Below are 17,538 nucleotides of genomic sequence, written 5' to 3' on the forward strand. Positions count from 1 at the left end.
GGTTGTGACTTGTGAGTTTTGTTACTAGCCTCTACGCCACTGTACGGCGGTCAAGGGCGGTGTACGCGTAAACTACGGCAGTAGAATGCTAACCGCACAGTGTGACGGATTGAACCCATAATTTGCGCGGGGATTCGTTTGCTGTACTAGTACTGGCAAGTTTCGCCATCCGGCAGTCAATTTGTTCGGATTGTTTCAGGATACACCTTCATTTCAGGATACACCTTGAAGCGATCAAAATTATGATAAAACGTTGTTCAAAGCTTGAGGCGTCACGCTGAGCGAATTCTAGAATGGCAGTGATTTGTGAACGTATTGTCGATATTTTTGTTAGGCGGTTATGTGAGCATGCCACAGCGCCTCTGGTCTCGATCATTGCCTCTGGTACGGAGAGCCTTGACTTGGTGCATCAGTTGTGGCAAACAGCTACGGGTACCGAGCTACCACCGGAAAATCTTCGGCGTGTACAAAAAGTGTGGGATGTAGCTCTGGTACAAAAAACTTGTAGAATCATTAGAGAAGCGTTGTCTAGTGATGTCACTCACTGTGCGCGTTTGCTTGCTGTTGCAGAGTCGGAATCTGGCAAATGGCTGAACGCTCTGCCTGTACCTTCCCTCGGAACCCTGATGTCGGACGAGAGCTTTCGCGTAGCAGTCGGTCTCCGAATCGGCGCAGCTATATGCCGTCCCCATCTTTGCACGGACTGCCGTCTGCCCGTGGACGAATACGGCCACCACGGCTTATCCTGCAAAAAGAGCGCTGGGCGTTTTCTTCGCCACACCGCCTTGAACGAACTGATTCGTAGAAGTCTGGTCACCGCTAAAACGCCGGCTGTACTGGAGCCGCTTGGAACTAATGACGAAGATGATCGCCGTCCGGACGGTGTGTCGCAGTTGCCTTGGAAGAACGGTTTACGGCTAGCCTGGGACGTGACGTGTGTGGATACCGTCGCATTATCCAACGTTATTAGCAGCAGCGTCAAGGCTGGAGAAGCGGCCCGAAAAGCAGAAGACCAGAAGCGGCGGAAATACGAATATTTAGCACCTGAGTACTATTTTGTTGCATTGGCTTTTGAAACTTTTGGCGTCGCTAGCCCTTCATGTCTTAAGTTTTTGCGAGAATTGGGCAGGCGGTTAAAGGATGCTACGGGAGAACGACGCTCTTACGAGTTTCTGCTACAGCGTATTAGCATTGAAATACAGCGGTGGAATGCGCTGTCCGTGACTTCTACTGTACCGCGTTCTGACGGTTTTAACGCTGTTTACTTTGTTTTATGATGTTGATGTTTAAAACTGCTGAACGATAAGCAAACCAATAAATTCATACCCCTTTCGAAAAAAAAATGTGAGCATGTCTCAAAGGTAAGCAGCAACCGAGCGACTAATATCCAGAAGCGTTTTCGGATCGCTCCCAGTTTATTATAGCAAACTCTGGACGACGTGCGTTAGTTGTCTTTTCGAGTGCGTTCACGCGCGGCAGTTTTTGATGATAAACAAATGTGATTATATGTAATTGCGTGATATGCTTACTAATACTGATTCCTCTACACCCTCTGGTGTCGTCTGCAGGTTTGTAAAACCCAACACTACTTCCATACCAGTTCAATTGATTTTCCTGCCCAACGCACTGAACACCCAAAAAATAATTCGAAAAGAGCCTTGCACAACAAAGAGCTGGAAATAAGAATTATGGCGAGATCTCACCGGAACACAATCAGAGAGTTGGCATTTGAGAGTTACCGACAACAACGGAAACAGCATTTGGTGATTCTCGATATGAGCTATGATCTGCAAATTCGTGGACTAGTTGAAGCAGTTGAATCGTTCATGACCAAAGCTTATGAAGACACAGGGAAAGAGTTCCCAAAAGGTCTGTCAAACGAATTCGTTCGTAAAAGAGGGCGGCAGTTTTTCCCAGAACAATTTAAGCCTTAATATATAAATGAAGTCGTTGAAGTGCGTTGTGTGTTTCGTCACTGTTATTGTTGGCTTTATTTCTTAGAACTGCTGCCGCCTGCGGTGCGCATAAAGGCTGCTGCCGAGACACGACGAGCGCGATACTGGAAGCACCTGAAAGATGACGAATCTTTCAAACTCAAAGAGCTCCTTACGATTTACGACGACGATGGCAACAAATTTATTTCAGAACAAACATTTCATAATCTGCATACTTTAATCGCGGAGATTTACTTCGATACTAGTGAAAGAATCCATGTTCTGCGATTGGTGGGTGGTATCATATACATAGACTCCAGGAGACTGACACCGGAAAAGATCAGTGTGATTGAGGCTTTCTGCTGTCATCGAAATTATAAGTACAACATCTACCATGGGGCTGTCTTGATTCGGGATTCTGGTGTGGAGGATCATTTTAAAGGAGAAATGGAGCACCTTTTTGCTAACCCCGATGAAAAATGTTTTGTGGATAATCAGGATGTCCATCGCACTCATGCCAAGATGACACCAGACATCTCCGGTGAGTCGGGCACACTTATTGTTAGGCAGCAGGCTACACTATTGTCGATGTTATTCTTATTCTCTGTAATAGCCTATACCGCTTCGTTTTTTGTTTCAGATTCAATATGCGTGATTGCGTGTACTTACTCTTGAGTGTGTCTTTTAATAAATGACTTATAGCGTTTTCTACTGAGGCAGTTCCAACTCGGGACGAATGCAGTCTGAGTGCTGCTCCGAAGATCGACTTCGAGGAAACAGGCCCAGTGCTGTCCAGTGGTGACGGTATCACCCGTGTGTATGGTCTGAAAAACATCCAAGCTGAGGAAATGGTGAAATTGTCCAGTGGGTTAAAGGTTAATATGAATTTTTCTGCATGATAAGAACAAATCCCTCGGTAAATGTGTCGTGCATTTTGTAGGTTACGAGTATGCCTCTAAACTTGGAGGCCGACAACGTCGGTGTTGTCGTCTTCGGTAACGACAAACGGATCAAAGGCGGCATCGTCAAGCGAACTGGTGTCATCGTGGATATCCCTGTCCGAGAAGGATTTTTGGGCCGCGTCGTGAATGCCCTGGGAAATCCTGTTGATGGCATGGTAAGAATGTAATGCTGAATGTGTACTGGAAGTGAAAAGTGAAAGTATGTTGTCGTACATCTATTTTTAAGGAGCGGTCAAGTCAGTTGAACGCTTCGGCGTGGGTTCCGATGACCATCGAAGAGCAGGTCGCGGTTATCTACGCCGGTGTCCGTGGTTTCCTGGACAAACTGGAGCCATCGAAAATCACCCAATTCGAAGCAGCATTTTTACAGCATATTAGACAAGATCAGCAGGATCTACTTAAGAATATTCGCGATGAAGGCAAACTTACGGAGGCAACGGATGCCAAGCTTAAGCAGGTTGTGACAAATTTTATGGCTAATTTCACGCCATGATTTGAGCAAAGGATCTCACGGACATTTTATGCTTAGTTTTATTTGAACGGTTAATTTAACTGATGGTGTATGTACTGCAGAGTGGAACACTGTTCTTAATTGTGCCGTTCGTGCGTCGCGTGTGTTTTAGATTGTTTCACTTTGATCACGCGTTTCTTTATTGAAAATGTACCAATTGGCTGTGTTAATTCATTATCCTGAAAATATTCACTTGGAACTATTCGGTGAATTCCCGTAAAGTTTTGGCAGTACGCTGTTACAATGCAAATGCTTACTGATTTACTGCAGATGTGTATCGTCGTTGTTACGGTATACAATCTAATAAGTGCAGATATGCAATACACAATTCCGTATGAACTATGCGGTGATTGTTTAAAGCTTTCTCTGTTTATTTGATTTGCCGTTAATCGTAATTAGCAGCAGTTCGGCGCACCGTTAGCAGCAGTAGTTCGGCATAAGTTACTGACAACGCGACTACAAAACTGGCAAGAACGCTTATCGCTAAAAAAAAATAAATATAGCAAAACAAAAGTATACCAGTTTACCGTTATTGCGTAAATAGTGAACAATAAACATCGCTATAACGCCTCTTCGTTCAAATTGCCGAAACATTTTCAGTGGTCAATCGCTTGTAAAAATTATGTATTATAAGAACCATTAGGACTTCCTGGGTTGTCTCTGACCCTTTTAGAGGGCAAGCGAGATTCGTAGTGCGCATTATCGGATCGCTGATCGTGTTGCTCTTGTCATGTTCCAGGACTTTGTCTTGACTGTCTGTAGTCACTTCCCATGGGATCGGCAGTGGGCATTTGAGCTGGGAACTGGAATGTTTCGCCCGTATCAATCGCCGGTTGATCGGACGAAGCCAGCCCGTTATTGTTCTCGTTGAGGCTGGTTTGAGCGTCCGACTGTGGCCTGGGATGATCGTCCAAGTCGTGCTTGTCATCTCTATCTAAGATTCCGTTGTTACTCCCATTGTGCAGGATGCTGAGAAAAAGCTCAATAAGCGCAGCATGGCACCACTACTGGTTGCTGCGTAGCCGCTTTGCCCCAAGTATTCAGCACCGCGACCGTAATATCCACTCTGGTTAACGTTGTACTGCAAAAGCATACCAACATTCGAATTCAAGTCAAAAGTAAATTACTACATCACCCAAAAAGGAATCAATGAGTGAAAAAGATCTTAGACATTCGTTATTCATAGAGTCACTAATAAAACGCTCATGTTTAGACAGACCGCAAACATTTGGATATATAGACATAATCATGGCAGTACTAATATAAATACTAATCTCTTTAGTACCGCCGCCATGACATACTAGATAAGTAACATTCCGGCCATAATCGACCACGTAGGGCGTAGAGGAGGTCCTCATATTCAAAACTAATGCATTCGTTGATTTCTATCCGTTACGGAGCTCGTTACGGAAGTTTGTTACGGAAGCTTGTTACTAAAGTAACGCTATGAAGTCACGCTGCTGACCGCTATGACGTCACCTCAGCTGGTGTATATTACGTAGAACAGAACATAGCGCAGAACATTTCAACGTACAAATACATACCATCAAACAGCGCAATGCACACGAGTGACCGGCAATGATGGCTTCCGGCAAAAATATCCTCAAGGAAGATTTTTCTGTATCCCACTCCCTCCGCCCCAGTCGAGATGCCGGGATGGTACTGCATTTTTGCAAACTTAGCCACCGGTTTCGTAGCCCGAAGGTAATGCTCGCCTTTGGTTTAGAGACTGCGTTCAATACCGTTTAGACGGTTCAGTTAGCGACTGAAAGCTAGAGTTTTTAAAGTTTACATCAACCGCACGAACGCAACCGCCGAACCGGAACATTGGGCTGAAAAGCCATTCTTAATTTCGCAGAGGAACAATAACATATTCGCTATAATGGCCACAATACGGGGGCATCAAGGGCGGCTTAACATGAACTGCTCAATTTGTCATCTTTCATACGTCTTCAAGCGTAAAATAAAGTACCAAACTAAAAAGTTTAGAAAACAGTCAAACTTTAGGCAAAAAGTAAGGGTGCTCCACATGGAACACTACCTAAGGTGGTTGGTTTGGGTCATTTTTGCCAGTCTTGCAACATGCATGCCAGAGCATCTGTTTTTGAATTGCTATCTGCAATGGTCAGTCCCGGACTCCCGGTCTGCAACCTTTACCGATTATTTACTGTATTTTCCCGTTATTTCTACAAAGCGGATCCCATTTGACCGCTTCCGTGGTATTTTGATAGCCTTCTTCTCTCATATCGAGAGCGAAATACATTTAACTGTGTTCTGATGATTGAAAATACGATTCTACCTTTATTAATTTTAAAATTATTTTTCCAAAAATCACTTTCACATCTCTGAAGGTCGCAATCGGTTTTATCCAACATTCGATAAATGCCCGCGCGGCTTTTCCAACTAACTCGCTAAACAGCTCGAACAAAAGCTCTTCCACTGTCCTATCTCCGCAGTTCCCTCATGCAGATAACGTAACCCTAAGGGTTCAATAAGTTACGATACAGTATGTTACGTAAATACAGCCTGGCCACGCTAAGTTCGGACAGTTTTTTTAAAAAAATTGTTACAAGTCATCCGCCAAACAATATGAACTTATTTAATTTTTTTTCCTGATTCCCTCATGTGTCACACATCTTTTGCAGTTGAACTTTTCAGAATAAGAGCTTGTTCTGATTTACGGTGAGATTAAATCCGAACCAAGCCGGTCTAAAAAAGCGGATGGACCCATCTACCGCGATATCCTTTGGCTCATTTAAAATTTTATTAAAATTGCTGTTGATGATGTAATCGAAAAACGATTGTTTCATGATGTTGACCATTCAATGCCCTTTAGGATTATCTAAGAAACTTACCGATTTGAGCAAGCCTACGTGACCTTTGTAGTGCGACTGCGAGCGCTAATGAATCATAGGATTGCTTCCTTTGCCGACTCGCCGCACAGCCACCAGGTGTCAGAAGTAGTTATTTTTAGTTGGATCTCGGACAAGAGGCACTGTGCGTCAGTTTAAGCATCTTCGTTCTCAGAAAAAGCTCGCTACGTTCTGTCACGAGAAATTCAAACTACAGCCATAACTTTTTTTTGTTCCAGCTTTGTCGGGTTTTTCTGCCATTTGTTTGGCACTAATATCTTCCCGACTTTGCAGTGGACATCTGTCGTAACATTAAAATCGTTTGGTGTGGTCCGTGTGCCACTCATAGAAATTATCATTTCAATGTTGGTAGGTCTGGGCAGCTAAGCAACCGTAATATTCGGCAGGTGTCGTTTAGCATACAAGTCTACGGGTGAAAAGTTATCTTTCGAGGTCACCGCGAGCCCCAATCGCCAAAGACCTCAATGCCACCCCGAAAGGGATTCCTTCAGGTCCCGCAATACTTTTCATAAAAGTTCACAAAAAAATATCAGATGGTAGATTTCTCAAGGAGCTAGGTATAAGCCTTCCAGAAATGACCACTACCCTATCCCTTAAATCGTAGCTCAGCTCGCTACCGACCAATTAAAATTTAAATTTTTTAAGGGTACCAGATCCGCAAGAAAAAGTTACACTAGAAAACTGCAAAACTAAAAGCAAAACGACTCACGGAAATACTTCCTAATTTATTTGGCATAACTGTCCGAACTTGGCGTGGCCAGGCTGTATGTTGAGTTACGGTATGTTACGTATAAATTGAGTAACCCTGTAGCACAATAACTTTGGAGCAGTTATTTACAAGATGTTCTTTTACTGTACCTTCATTATGTGGTACATCTTGTTGGGACTTGCATAGGCCAGCCGCAGCGTAAAATAGTTTAAGCATCGCTCCGGTCTGCCAATGCTCGCCAACGTGCATTCTTCTAGTAGTTGCAAAATGCAAAATGATAAAGCGGCTTACAACTGACCTGCAAGCTTGTAGAAAGTGGCCATATGCTCTTCCGTTAAACAATAAACACATCTTCTCGTTCAGATCAACTGGAAGTCTGGTCGAACCATATCTTCGGCGTGCACGTTGGCGAGCATTGGCAGACCGGAACGAGACTTAAACTGTTCGCGCCGATAAGATTCCGACCTGGTGTAAAAGAAAAATTTGTAACCACTTCAGATTCTTGAAATATGATATATCTACAAAGGCGGTTTGATGTCTGTTTGGAATCGTAAATGGTATGTACACAAATTTTCGTGGCAAACACTTTGAAACCATTCTGCGTCCATTCTTCGCAAGAAAGCAGAAGCAGTTATACTGGAATTCTTTATTGCAGTTATACTGGAATGCAGTACTGAAGAATGAAAATTGATGTTTCATAATTGACGTTTACGCAGATTTGTAAACGTAAAGTTAGGTCAGAGGAAAGTGAGGTCACTGAGGTGTAAGGTTTTTCCGTGTGCATTATTCAAGGATATTAGTTTTGTTAGAGGCACGACAGCCTGCGTGATAGATACGCCACTTTGCGTATGCGTATCACTGCACACATGCTGATTCGCCCTCTCTTGTACGTACGTGAGTGGCTGCACTGCACTCTCCGCCTATGCGGATACACCGCGGGCGCACTCACTGAGCATACTTGCTCTCTCGCTCCTCTCTCTCGCTGTATGACTCAGCGCATATACGCTCGCGTTGGATACGAGTCCAGTCTGCGCACTCACATTCCATGTGTCTGGACAGCGTGACGCCGTTGCCGCCAGCACATTTCTTTCTCTACATTTTATTACGCTCTAGAACTAGCTCGCAGCAACTTGACTTGCTGATTTCTGCCAGACACTGGCCTTTGTTGTGTTTTTCCCCGCATTCACGCGGCATTTGCTCCACTTTATTTGTACAATAAAGTCATCTGTGAGCTCTCTGTGCTTGCCTGTCACATGGTAAGCAGATCGTCTGGTTTTTCGTTCTACCGGATCCTTTGAGGAGACGGTAAAGGCATAATTTCGCGGAGAACTTCGGAGAACCCGTGGTTGAAAGTCAGATTGACTGCGCCTTTGAGGAGACGGTAAAGGCATAATTTCGCGGAGAACTTCGGAGAACCCGTGGTTGAAAGTCAGATTGACTGCGAACGCAGCCTCTGCTTCAACCTGGTCTTTGCTGTCTAGCGACTGTGGTAGCAACAGGTTGATCGCAAAAGCGATCCCTGCCACCTTCGCTTGCCCTATCTTTCGGCTCTTCCACACAAGGAGAGCACTTCGGCTGACTGCCCCAGACGGACGAACGGGAACTTCCCCAATCCCAACTGACGGATCAGGCTCGGACAGTAGCCTGCAGCGCCCAGAAGGAGCCTCTCAACAATCGGGGACCTTCGCCTTGAACGGCGACCCGCAACTCTAACGGAAATCGACCTCCCAACGGCGGATCACCGACCTCCACGGACTCTACAGTAACATACGGTAAAGTCCCGGTTACAGGTCGACACAGGTCGATTCTAGCTATAACTTTTAATTCCTAACGGCTGAAATTTATTTCTAAGAACTAGAAATAATTTTTCTACGGTAAAAACTTAATTTTTGTCGGAGAAACCGACCTAAAAAAGTTACTTTACCGACCTAACGGACCACTCTGTGTAACTGACCACAGGTCGGTCATACTCTTTCTTTGTTGATTCGACGGACTTTTCACCGTCAGAAAAATTTCTAAAGAACCTAGAAATTATTTCTAACGGTTAAAAATTAAAATTTCGACCAGAAAACATCTCTGATCGACCTAAAAATATTCTTGTTTTTCCGCGAAAATAAGCGTGAAAATTCTTGAATTTCCTTGTGACGTCAGAACGCCCGATTTTCAGTACTTTGAGGCTAGCCAATCAGCGCCTATGTTAAGCGTATGGGAAACTTCCCATACGCTTAACATAGGCGTGAATCATCATTTTTTAAATTTTGCACGCGGCTCGCATTCTGTGACGTAGGCAGTGAAGTGCAAGACCACTTAGCCCTGTGACGTCATACTGGTCAGCACAGTAGTATAGGACGTACTCTACTGTAGTACCTTATCATACTGCACTGTACCATAGTACTGTATCGTAACGTTGTGTACTGAGTCATACACAGACACATCAACACAACAACAACAACAACAAGTCGGACCATCCTGACCCTCGGAAGTTCCTGAACCCAAAGACGTTCCTGATTTCATTGAACATCCCCACATAAGGGATTGTTCAAATTACTGTACAACAGTACAAGTCTCTCGTTGGTTCCACTTGAACCGACCTGACCCGACAACAATGTCGAACCCGAAGGAAAACGAATACGCCCGAAAGTTCAACACGGACTATTCGCGGCGCCTGACCTCCAACGCGCCGTATGCACTACGGCACTCCGGTCAGGATAGAAGTCAGCCATCGTCAACAGACTCGACGAAGTCGGCGGAGGCAAGGGAGAAGCGCAACGAGCGGATCCTCCTCGCCGATTCCAACCCAACGTCGGACGACAGCTTCGAGGACGCTCACGACAAGACGTTCCTTGAGCCCAGAGCTGACTTAGCAGCCCCGTCCCACCCGACCGGGGGGGAACTGGAGAAGCTGCAGGCTGAGATCACATTGTCTCATGCCGAGGCGGAACACCCACATGGGGCACCGACCTCTACGGACCCAACAGAAGGACTTCAACTGAGCTCACAGAAAGCTCAGGAGCCGGTAACGACTACGAAGGTCACCGACTCTGGACGGCAATCACCCAACCAGACGGATGAAGCGAAAAGGTCGACCTCGCCCAACTCGGGTAGAGCGACTTCACCGACCTCGAAGGTCGGAGTGAAACAACCGATAACGGAAATCGGTCAAGTCCAACCGACCACAGAAGTCGGTAGGGCTTCACCAACCTCTAAGGACGGTCAACGGAAACCGACCCCAGAGGTCGGTTATTCTCAACTGGAGGTCGGACCTCGCCCGACAACACAAGTCGGAATTGAGGTCGGACGACCACAGCAATCATCAAACAAGGAAGTTGGCAAAGTCCAACCGACAACAGAAGTCGGGAGGATTTCGCCGACCAAGAAGGATGGAAGTCCACCGACCAACCAGGTCGGACCTCGTTCGACAACACAAGTCGGAACTGAGGTCGGGCAACTTCCACCGACCTCAAAGGTCGGACAACAGCAAGTCGGTCAAGTACAACCGACCTCCCTGGAAAAGAAGCCAGTCGATACAAGGTCGGAAATGGACATCCAGTGGCCTAAACTACCGGCCAAAACGGGAGAAACTGAGGCCCCGCCACGAAGCGGACCCCACCCGGCTGGATCACCAACCAACATACCGATGCCTAACGAAAAGGCTATTTCACCGCTAAGTCGACCTTCGCCAACGGAAGGAAGGTCGACCCGAGCAACAGAAACTCAACCGGAGGTGAAGTCGCCAACAAGTCGACCTGTCGACCTAAAGAAGAGGTCGCCACTTATGTTCGAACTTGGCGACTCGGGTAGTGGAACTCCACCACCCACGGACGACGTATTCGACACGACACAAGTGTCACGTCCCAGCAGTAGGGATGGATTTTTCCGAACGCCAGTGGCACCCCACTTGGGTAACCACAGGTACCAAGCAAGCACGCTTGAGTACACGGCACGGAAGTGGATTGCATCCACACCTCCAGAAAAGATCGAAGACATCGATCGACTCCGGAAACGATGCCAGGATTTGATAACACAAATCGTCCTGGCCGACCAAATCGTTAACTCCACGGAAAATCAGATGTCGCGATCGGAGGACACCCATAAGCTCGAACGGAAGCGATGGGAGAAGGAACTAGCCGAGGCCAACAATGGCATAGCTGCGCAACAGCGCCGCATTGAACACTTGGAGAGTCACCTCAAGAGGTCCGACAATCCATGTCGGTACGACTTCGAAGAGATCGAACGACTCCGAATTACACTTGCAACGTCAGTGGAATCGGTCTTCGAACTGAAGAGACGCCTTGCCACCGTGGAAAAAGACCTGGCTGACACACAAACAGCCTTGGTCGAATCGGAACTGGCAGCAGGGACGTTCCACCAACAGTTGAAGCAGGCCAATGAAGAGGCCGAAGTGTACCGGAACGAGGTCGACAGATACATTGTCGAACTCAAGCAGGCCGACGACGAGGTCGACCGGCAGAAATATCGAATCGAACAACTCGAAAGGGAGATGGAAACTCTCCTGGTCAGGGCAGGACGACAGCTAATGGCTCACTACGGCCAGCAACCTGCCTCACCCGACCGAAGCAGAGCCATCACCGACCTGGAACAAGCGAACGCCCAATTGGCCGACCAGGTCCACGGACTAAATGATGTGCTGAAGGAAGAACAAAGACTCCGAGCACAGCTGGAACACAGCCTGGCAGAAGCCCAGAAGGTGTACGAAGCGCAACAGAACCGCATCGCACACTTGGAAGTCCGCGAAAACGACCTGTACAACTACGGGCTGGACGCGGATAAATATATCGATGACTTAAATCGATATATCGACGAAATGACCACGTATACCGATGACTTGGATACGGAGGTACGCTGTCTCCAGGAGGAAACGAAACACCTGGAACAATCCAGGACGGAGCCTCCATCCTACAGGACTTCGATGGCAACGGATTTCCACTTTGAACCGTCGCAAACAGTTCGAGATATCCTGTGGGACATCAAACCCAAAGAGGAGAAGAAGGAACAGAACTTCTTCGTGGGTGTGGTAACAACTAACCCGCTCATCGGAACTCCTCCGCAGCAACAGCCTCTGCCCCACCGTCCAGAACCGGAACGGAATACGTCGACTGCGGCACCACATGTGCCAACGTCAAACGTGCCGACAACGACGACGGCCACGTCAGGTACCTACACTAGTACCACGTACGCAACACACACATCGATGCATGCGCCAGCGCCCACCACGTCCCACCCGAATGGACCAGCGCCTAATCAATGGGGCGCAGGACGGCGACTGGGAGAGCGAACAAGCTCACATCCCAACATGGATGACTTCGGCCGCTTGACGATAAGCGACTCCGACTATCGGCGTGAACGAGCTAGGTCATACAATAACGACCTACCTCCAGGAGGACGAAGCGGACAACAGAATCCGGAACGCCCCCCCGCCGACTACCCACAAGACTCACAGAACGTGCCTCGGTTCCGACCAACAGAAGGTCGGGCACCACCGAGAAGGCCGTTCAGAGGTCAGCAGGGAAGGGTGAACGACCTTCCACCTGGATTCTATCAACAGCCACAACGGCCCCCACGAGCACCAGCTCCTCAGCCGGAACCGTACCCGGCTGGATACCCAGACCAACAAGGTCGGGCATACCCAGACCAACAAGGTCGAGGATATCCACAACAACAGAATTATGGATATCCGGAGCAACAGAACCAGTATTACCCAGACCAACAAGGTCGGGGATACCAAGCGGAACAAGGATGGGAAGCAAACCCTCCCCCACCACCCTATGCCGCGGACGCCCAACAAGCGGCTACCCGGGCATTCCAGGAAACAATGATACGCGTATGTGCCCGCGGACGCACACAGAAGCTACCGGAATTCGATGGGGACCATAACAAACTTGAAGGATGGTTAAAACAAATCCGTCGATTCTACGCGGAAGCACAGGAATGGCATGAATCGGACCACACGTTCATGACCGACCTCATCTCACGACTCGAAGGCCAAGCCGCCCAATGGCACCGGGACACAGCCGGAGCCGAACCTGACGGAGGATGGCCAGTCAACATGTGGTTGACTAAATTCGAAGAGCGGTTCGGAGATAAGAACAAGGAAATCAACGCCGTAACCGCCATGGCTAAACGAAAGTACCGTTTCGGACAAGAAACACCGGAACAGTACTATGACGCCATGATGAACATCAAGTCCCGATGTGACACCATCACGGACCAGATGGCACTCTTCCATCTGAAGGATAACATACACGAACCCAAGCTACGAGAAGCCTTGGAGATCCGTATGCCGGCGACTCCGGTAGAACTGCGTGACTACATACGCCAGTTCGTGAATGGAAAGGAGATGTACGACGTGGTGAAGGGATCACGGGATACAGACTATGCCCGGGTCCGAGCAACAACGCCGACACCAGCTCCTTTACCGCAGGCACCAGTACAAACAGTGTACCAGCCGTACATGATGCCGGGATACCAAAGTCCATCGGCAACATATGTGGAACCGACCACACCGATAACGCCACCAGCGCAAATGATGCCGGTCCAGCAACCGACCTGGGCAGGAGTGGCAGCTGTCAACTTGGCAGCACCTCAACCAGCAGCCGGAGCCCCAGTAAACAACTACGGCGGCCAAAGTCCAGGCTCTGGAAGCAACCAGAACAACGGGAGTTCTGGGTACAACCAAAACCCAAACCAGGGATACTCCGCGTACGGTCAGAGTCCGACACAAGGATTCGGCGGCGGAGGCTACGGTCGCGGAAGAGGACGTGGCGGCGGAAATCGCGGCCGCGGTAACTTCCCCAACCGGGGAGGCGGAAACCAACAGGGTAACCGACCTTCCCAAGCACAACAAGGTGCTCGGCAATTCACGACTTATGCGGATAAGATGGAACAACTGTTCCTTCAGTGGACGCTGGCGGACAGCTTTACTTGCCACTTCTGCAAGTTCGGGAACCATCCCCAGGCACGCTGTGCGTTCATCGGCACTCGGGTGCAGGACAACCCGAATCGCCGCTGGTACGAGGATTGGCATACGCGATACCTGACGGGAGGACCGTTGGGTTCGGCCAACCCGAACTCGGCACAGATCGTGCCACCCCCGCGCCAACGCCAACAAGGAGGAGGCTCGGGCGGTGCTGGTGACGGAAGCCAGCAGGCCGGCCCAGGAAGTGGGTCCGGCGGAAATCGCAGATACAGTGGAGGTCAACAAGGATCTCCGGAACAGCGGCAACAGTTACCGCCACACCAGCCTTTCGGCGCACGGTCACCCAACAATGGGCCGGCTCGGGGAAACTCCTCGGGAAACGCCTAAGGTCGATGAGCCCCGGTGACTCATTCGACCTGCGACATCCCACCGAACCACCGGACAAGGATAACCCTACTAACCAACTTCATTTTAACCGGAGAGAATCGCCCATACCCACAACAGAAGGGGAAGTCATCCAACGGATGGATGCCTTGGTCAGACAACTAGGTCTGGACCATAACAGCACGGAAGAAGAATTCGTCAACGCTTTGATGGCTTCAACAGATGAAGCCACAACGGCCAGAACAATGGCAGAACGACTCGGAATTCTTGTCAACAATGGCAAAATTGAAATCCGGACCGGAACACAACGAATGCCCGACTTAACCGACACAGCGCATCAACTTGGCGTTGGAACGTCGGAGGCCGGAACGCAGGGATTGCCCGGAACGGCCGACCCAATACCTCAACTTGGCATTGGTAGGTCGGAGGTCGGAACGCAAGAAATGCCCGACCTACGTAGCACAAACAACGTGACTACGCCGCCCGCCACAGAAAGCGACGCAGGACGGACCGGCCACGGAAGTTGGACCGGACTGCCGGTGAGAAGAAACTCAACCGAGCAGCCCAGACAAGGGCCGAGACGCGGAGGACCGGGACGCCGATTCACGCAAAGGGGCAACAGAAACTTCCCCAACGTATCATCCGGACGCGCAACGGATAGATACGCTGCAACAATGGCAGCCATCGACCTCACCGAAGAATCGGACGGAGAAGTCGAAATATGGGAAACATTCCCTCTGGAAGCACAGGCACCCGCTCACTGGCTGCAGCAGGAGTCGGGCCTCTCCCAGCAACAACCTCAACCGGCTAGAACAGTAGCCGGACCTCGGACGTTCGTCAACCTCGACTACATATGGTCGCAAGTGAGGCCAACGGAAACCTCGATAGAAGAACGGATACGAGAACAAACACGACGGTTCGAAACTCCCACCGACGTGCTGGAGGACGGAGTAGCTAACCGACCTCAGGCACATGAAGTGGTCGTAACCGAAGTGGGACCAATCCAAGGCACGCTGACGCCAACAGAAGGCGGATCAGTCTCCTTAATTCCCGTCACACCGACTGTACGGGAAGTGACCTTCGAAAAAGGGACTCACAAGAAACCGAAGACGGTCAGAGCCTGGACACACGCAATCCAGATCGGACCGACGCCCACTATGGCGATGCTCGACACAGGAGCAGAGACTTCGCTGATCGAACAACGATTCTGCGAACAAAACGACCTGCCAATGCAACCTCTTGCCATTACACTAGGATACTTGGCGTAGGCGGACAAGTTGCCTTCACCGTAACCCACTGCTGCACCGTACCGGTAACGCTGCAGGGATTTACGAGCCATCATACATTCCACGTTCAACCGAACAACGCGGATATCCCAGTGTTACTTGGATGTGATTACCTTCATTCCAAGTTCACCTTCGTGTTAACGCCCATTCCTAATCCGGAACGACCTGGAGGGATGACGGTAGTGCAGTCTATCCCGATACCAGAGGCATCGGGCACGGTAACAACTGAAGCGAGGATAAGTCGGCTTGATCACCCGTCAAACCCCCCGCCCAACATTTGCCGTGACTGCCGGGATACCAACCGGACTCTGATCGAGGAGATGCAACTGCACAACGCCATCGAAGCGTACGAAGAAAGGATACGAACTGGAAAACTACGTCCGAAGAAACGCATACTGAAGACGGCAGTAAAGTCTATCCCGATACCAGAGCCATCCGCAACGGAAGCGGATGCCATCTTAGAAGTCCAACAAAAGTACCGGACTTGGTTTACGGGAATACAACACTTTCTCGACCGACGGACGTTGGAGATGATGGCCACCCTCCAACAGAACGGAGCGGTGACCACGGACCAGATACAGGAAGCACAACGGACATGCGAACCTGTATTGGCCCTCGCCGAAGACATCGACGATGAAGCTTGGGAATGGGAAGACGAACGAGTCCCAATCCATCGGCAGTACATGGAATACGGACTTCCAGTACCACGCCCTCTGGAGATACCCTGCCAAGAACTAGGCGGAGCACTCTTCAGTTACATGCGACAAGTACAGTTGTACGGAGAATCGACTACAACTGCGTTTTGGAAACGGTACGGCGAGGACACCTCAATAACAAGGACGATCCCCGACCCGTTACCGCCAATCACGGAACACTTTCCGAAGGAAGTCAAATTCGTCAACGACCTGAAGAAGCCAACTGAGCACACACAAATTGGCGAAACCGACCGACCTGACCGCTGCATAATTTGCAACGATAATATTGACGGAGTCGTCCGGACGCTGAAGACCCACCATGACTTGACTTGGATTGACGGCAGACCGTCGTCACCAGCCCCTCCGCAACCAGAACGGAAGGTAAACTCAAGCCGGAAGACCAAGTCGGTAGCCAACCAATGGCTGAGCAACATAAGCTCGCAGCCATCCGACCTGGAAAAACAGGACGAAGAGAGTCGACCGACCCAACCGAAGGAAACGGCCGACCAGGGAGTACCGACCACGGAAGTCGGCGAAGGTAGTGTGCCACCGACCACAGAAGTCGGACACGGCGACACACCTGATGTTAACCCTGAAGATGAGCAAGAATCCGAGGAATACAACTCGGATGGCTCGGACGTACAAAGTTCGAGTGATTCACCGGACACAGACTCCGACAACCAACCTTCGGAAGAATCCGAGGAAGAGGATGATGATGAAGAATTCGACCCCTCAGTACGAAACTGCAGGTCAGATAAACCGCGGAATGACGACTCGGACGACTCATCCGAGGAGGACGAAGAACCGACCTACGACGTCCGGCTGACAAAAGCCTTGCGGTCCGTCATCCATACGGAAATCATAGTCGACCTTCCCCCGGAACAAACCGGACAGGAAAAGTTAGTCGATGTCGAACAACAAGTGGAACTTGAACAACTTCAAATTTTACGGGAATTTGGAGGAGGCCAACCGGAGGAACACGACCTCCGACCTCCAACCATAGTAGTCCAGCAGCTGTCAACCGAACAACCGACCTCGGTTAACTTAACCGACCAACAGAAGTCGGAGCAGCCGCGCCCACAGAAGGTCCGGATTGCAAAAGTTAACTCGATTACGGAGTTGAACTTGGGCAACAAGCACCCACAAGTTCATCATCTAGCACTGGACCCGTTCATCGACTCGAAGCCGCTAGACCGACAGGTGGTCTTTAATAGCGAGCGAGTCTCTCTTCCACCTTACTCAACGTG

At 49.3% G+C, this 17,538-nt stretch overlaps 2 protein-coding genes across 4 annotated transcripts in view; one reads left to right on the plus strand and one right to left on the minus strand.

Moving 5' to 3' along the window:
* Positions 1-313: 313 nt before the first annotated feature.
* On the plus strand, positions 314-3,734 carry LOC129598624 (uncharacterized). Its single transcript, XM_055496610.1, has 7 exons — positions 314-491; positions 571-1,361; positions 1,569-1,869; positions 2,002-2,475; positions 2,637-2,809; positions 2,875-3,051; positions 3,123-3,734. The coding sequence occupies exons 3-7, from the start codon at positions 1,689-1,691 to the stop codon at positions 3,387-3,389; spliced, it is 1,272 nt and encodes a 423-aa protein (XP_055352585.1). The 5' UTR covers positions 314-491; positions 571-1,361; positions 1,569-1,688; the 3' UTR covers positions 3,390-3,734.
* Positions 3,735-3,751: 17 nt separating this feature from the next.
* Positions 3,752-17,538, minus strand: part of LOC129598633 (uncharacterized) — a 38,948-nt gene continuing 25,161 nt past the window's right edge. The window contains exons 8-9 of one of the 3 annotated variants that reach the window (XR_008691773.1): positions 7,139-7,454; positions 3,752-4,488 (exon numbers count right to left, since the gene is read on the minus strand). The gene's annotated coding sequence lies outside the window, so the exon portion shown is untranslated. Of the gene's footprint in view, positions 4,489-5,958; positions 7,455-17,538 lie in introns of those variants that run through there. The other 2 variants (XR_008691772.1, XR_008691771.1) reach the window with 2 other exon arrangements.

This window comes from Paramacrobiotus metropolitanus, unplaced genomic scaffold (assembly GCF_019649055.1).
Source record: "Paramacrobiotus metropolitanus isolate TYO unplaced genomic scaffold, Prichtersi_v1.0 Parri_scaffold0000003, whole genome shotgun sequence".
Classification (NCBI taxonomy): domain Eukaryota; kingdom Metazoa; phylum Tardigrada; class Eutardigrada; order Parachela; family Macrobiotidae; genus Paramacrobiotus; species Paramacrobiotus metropolitanus.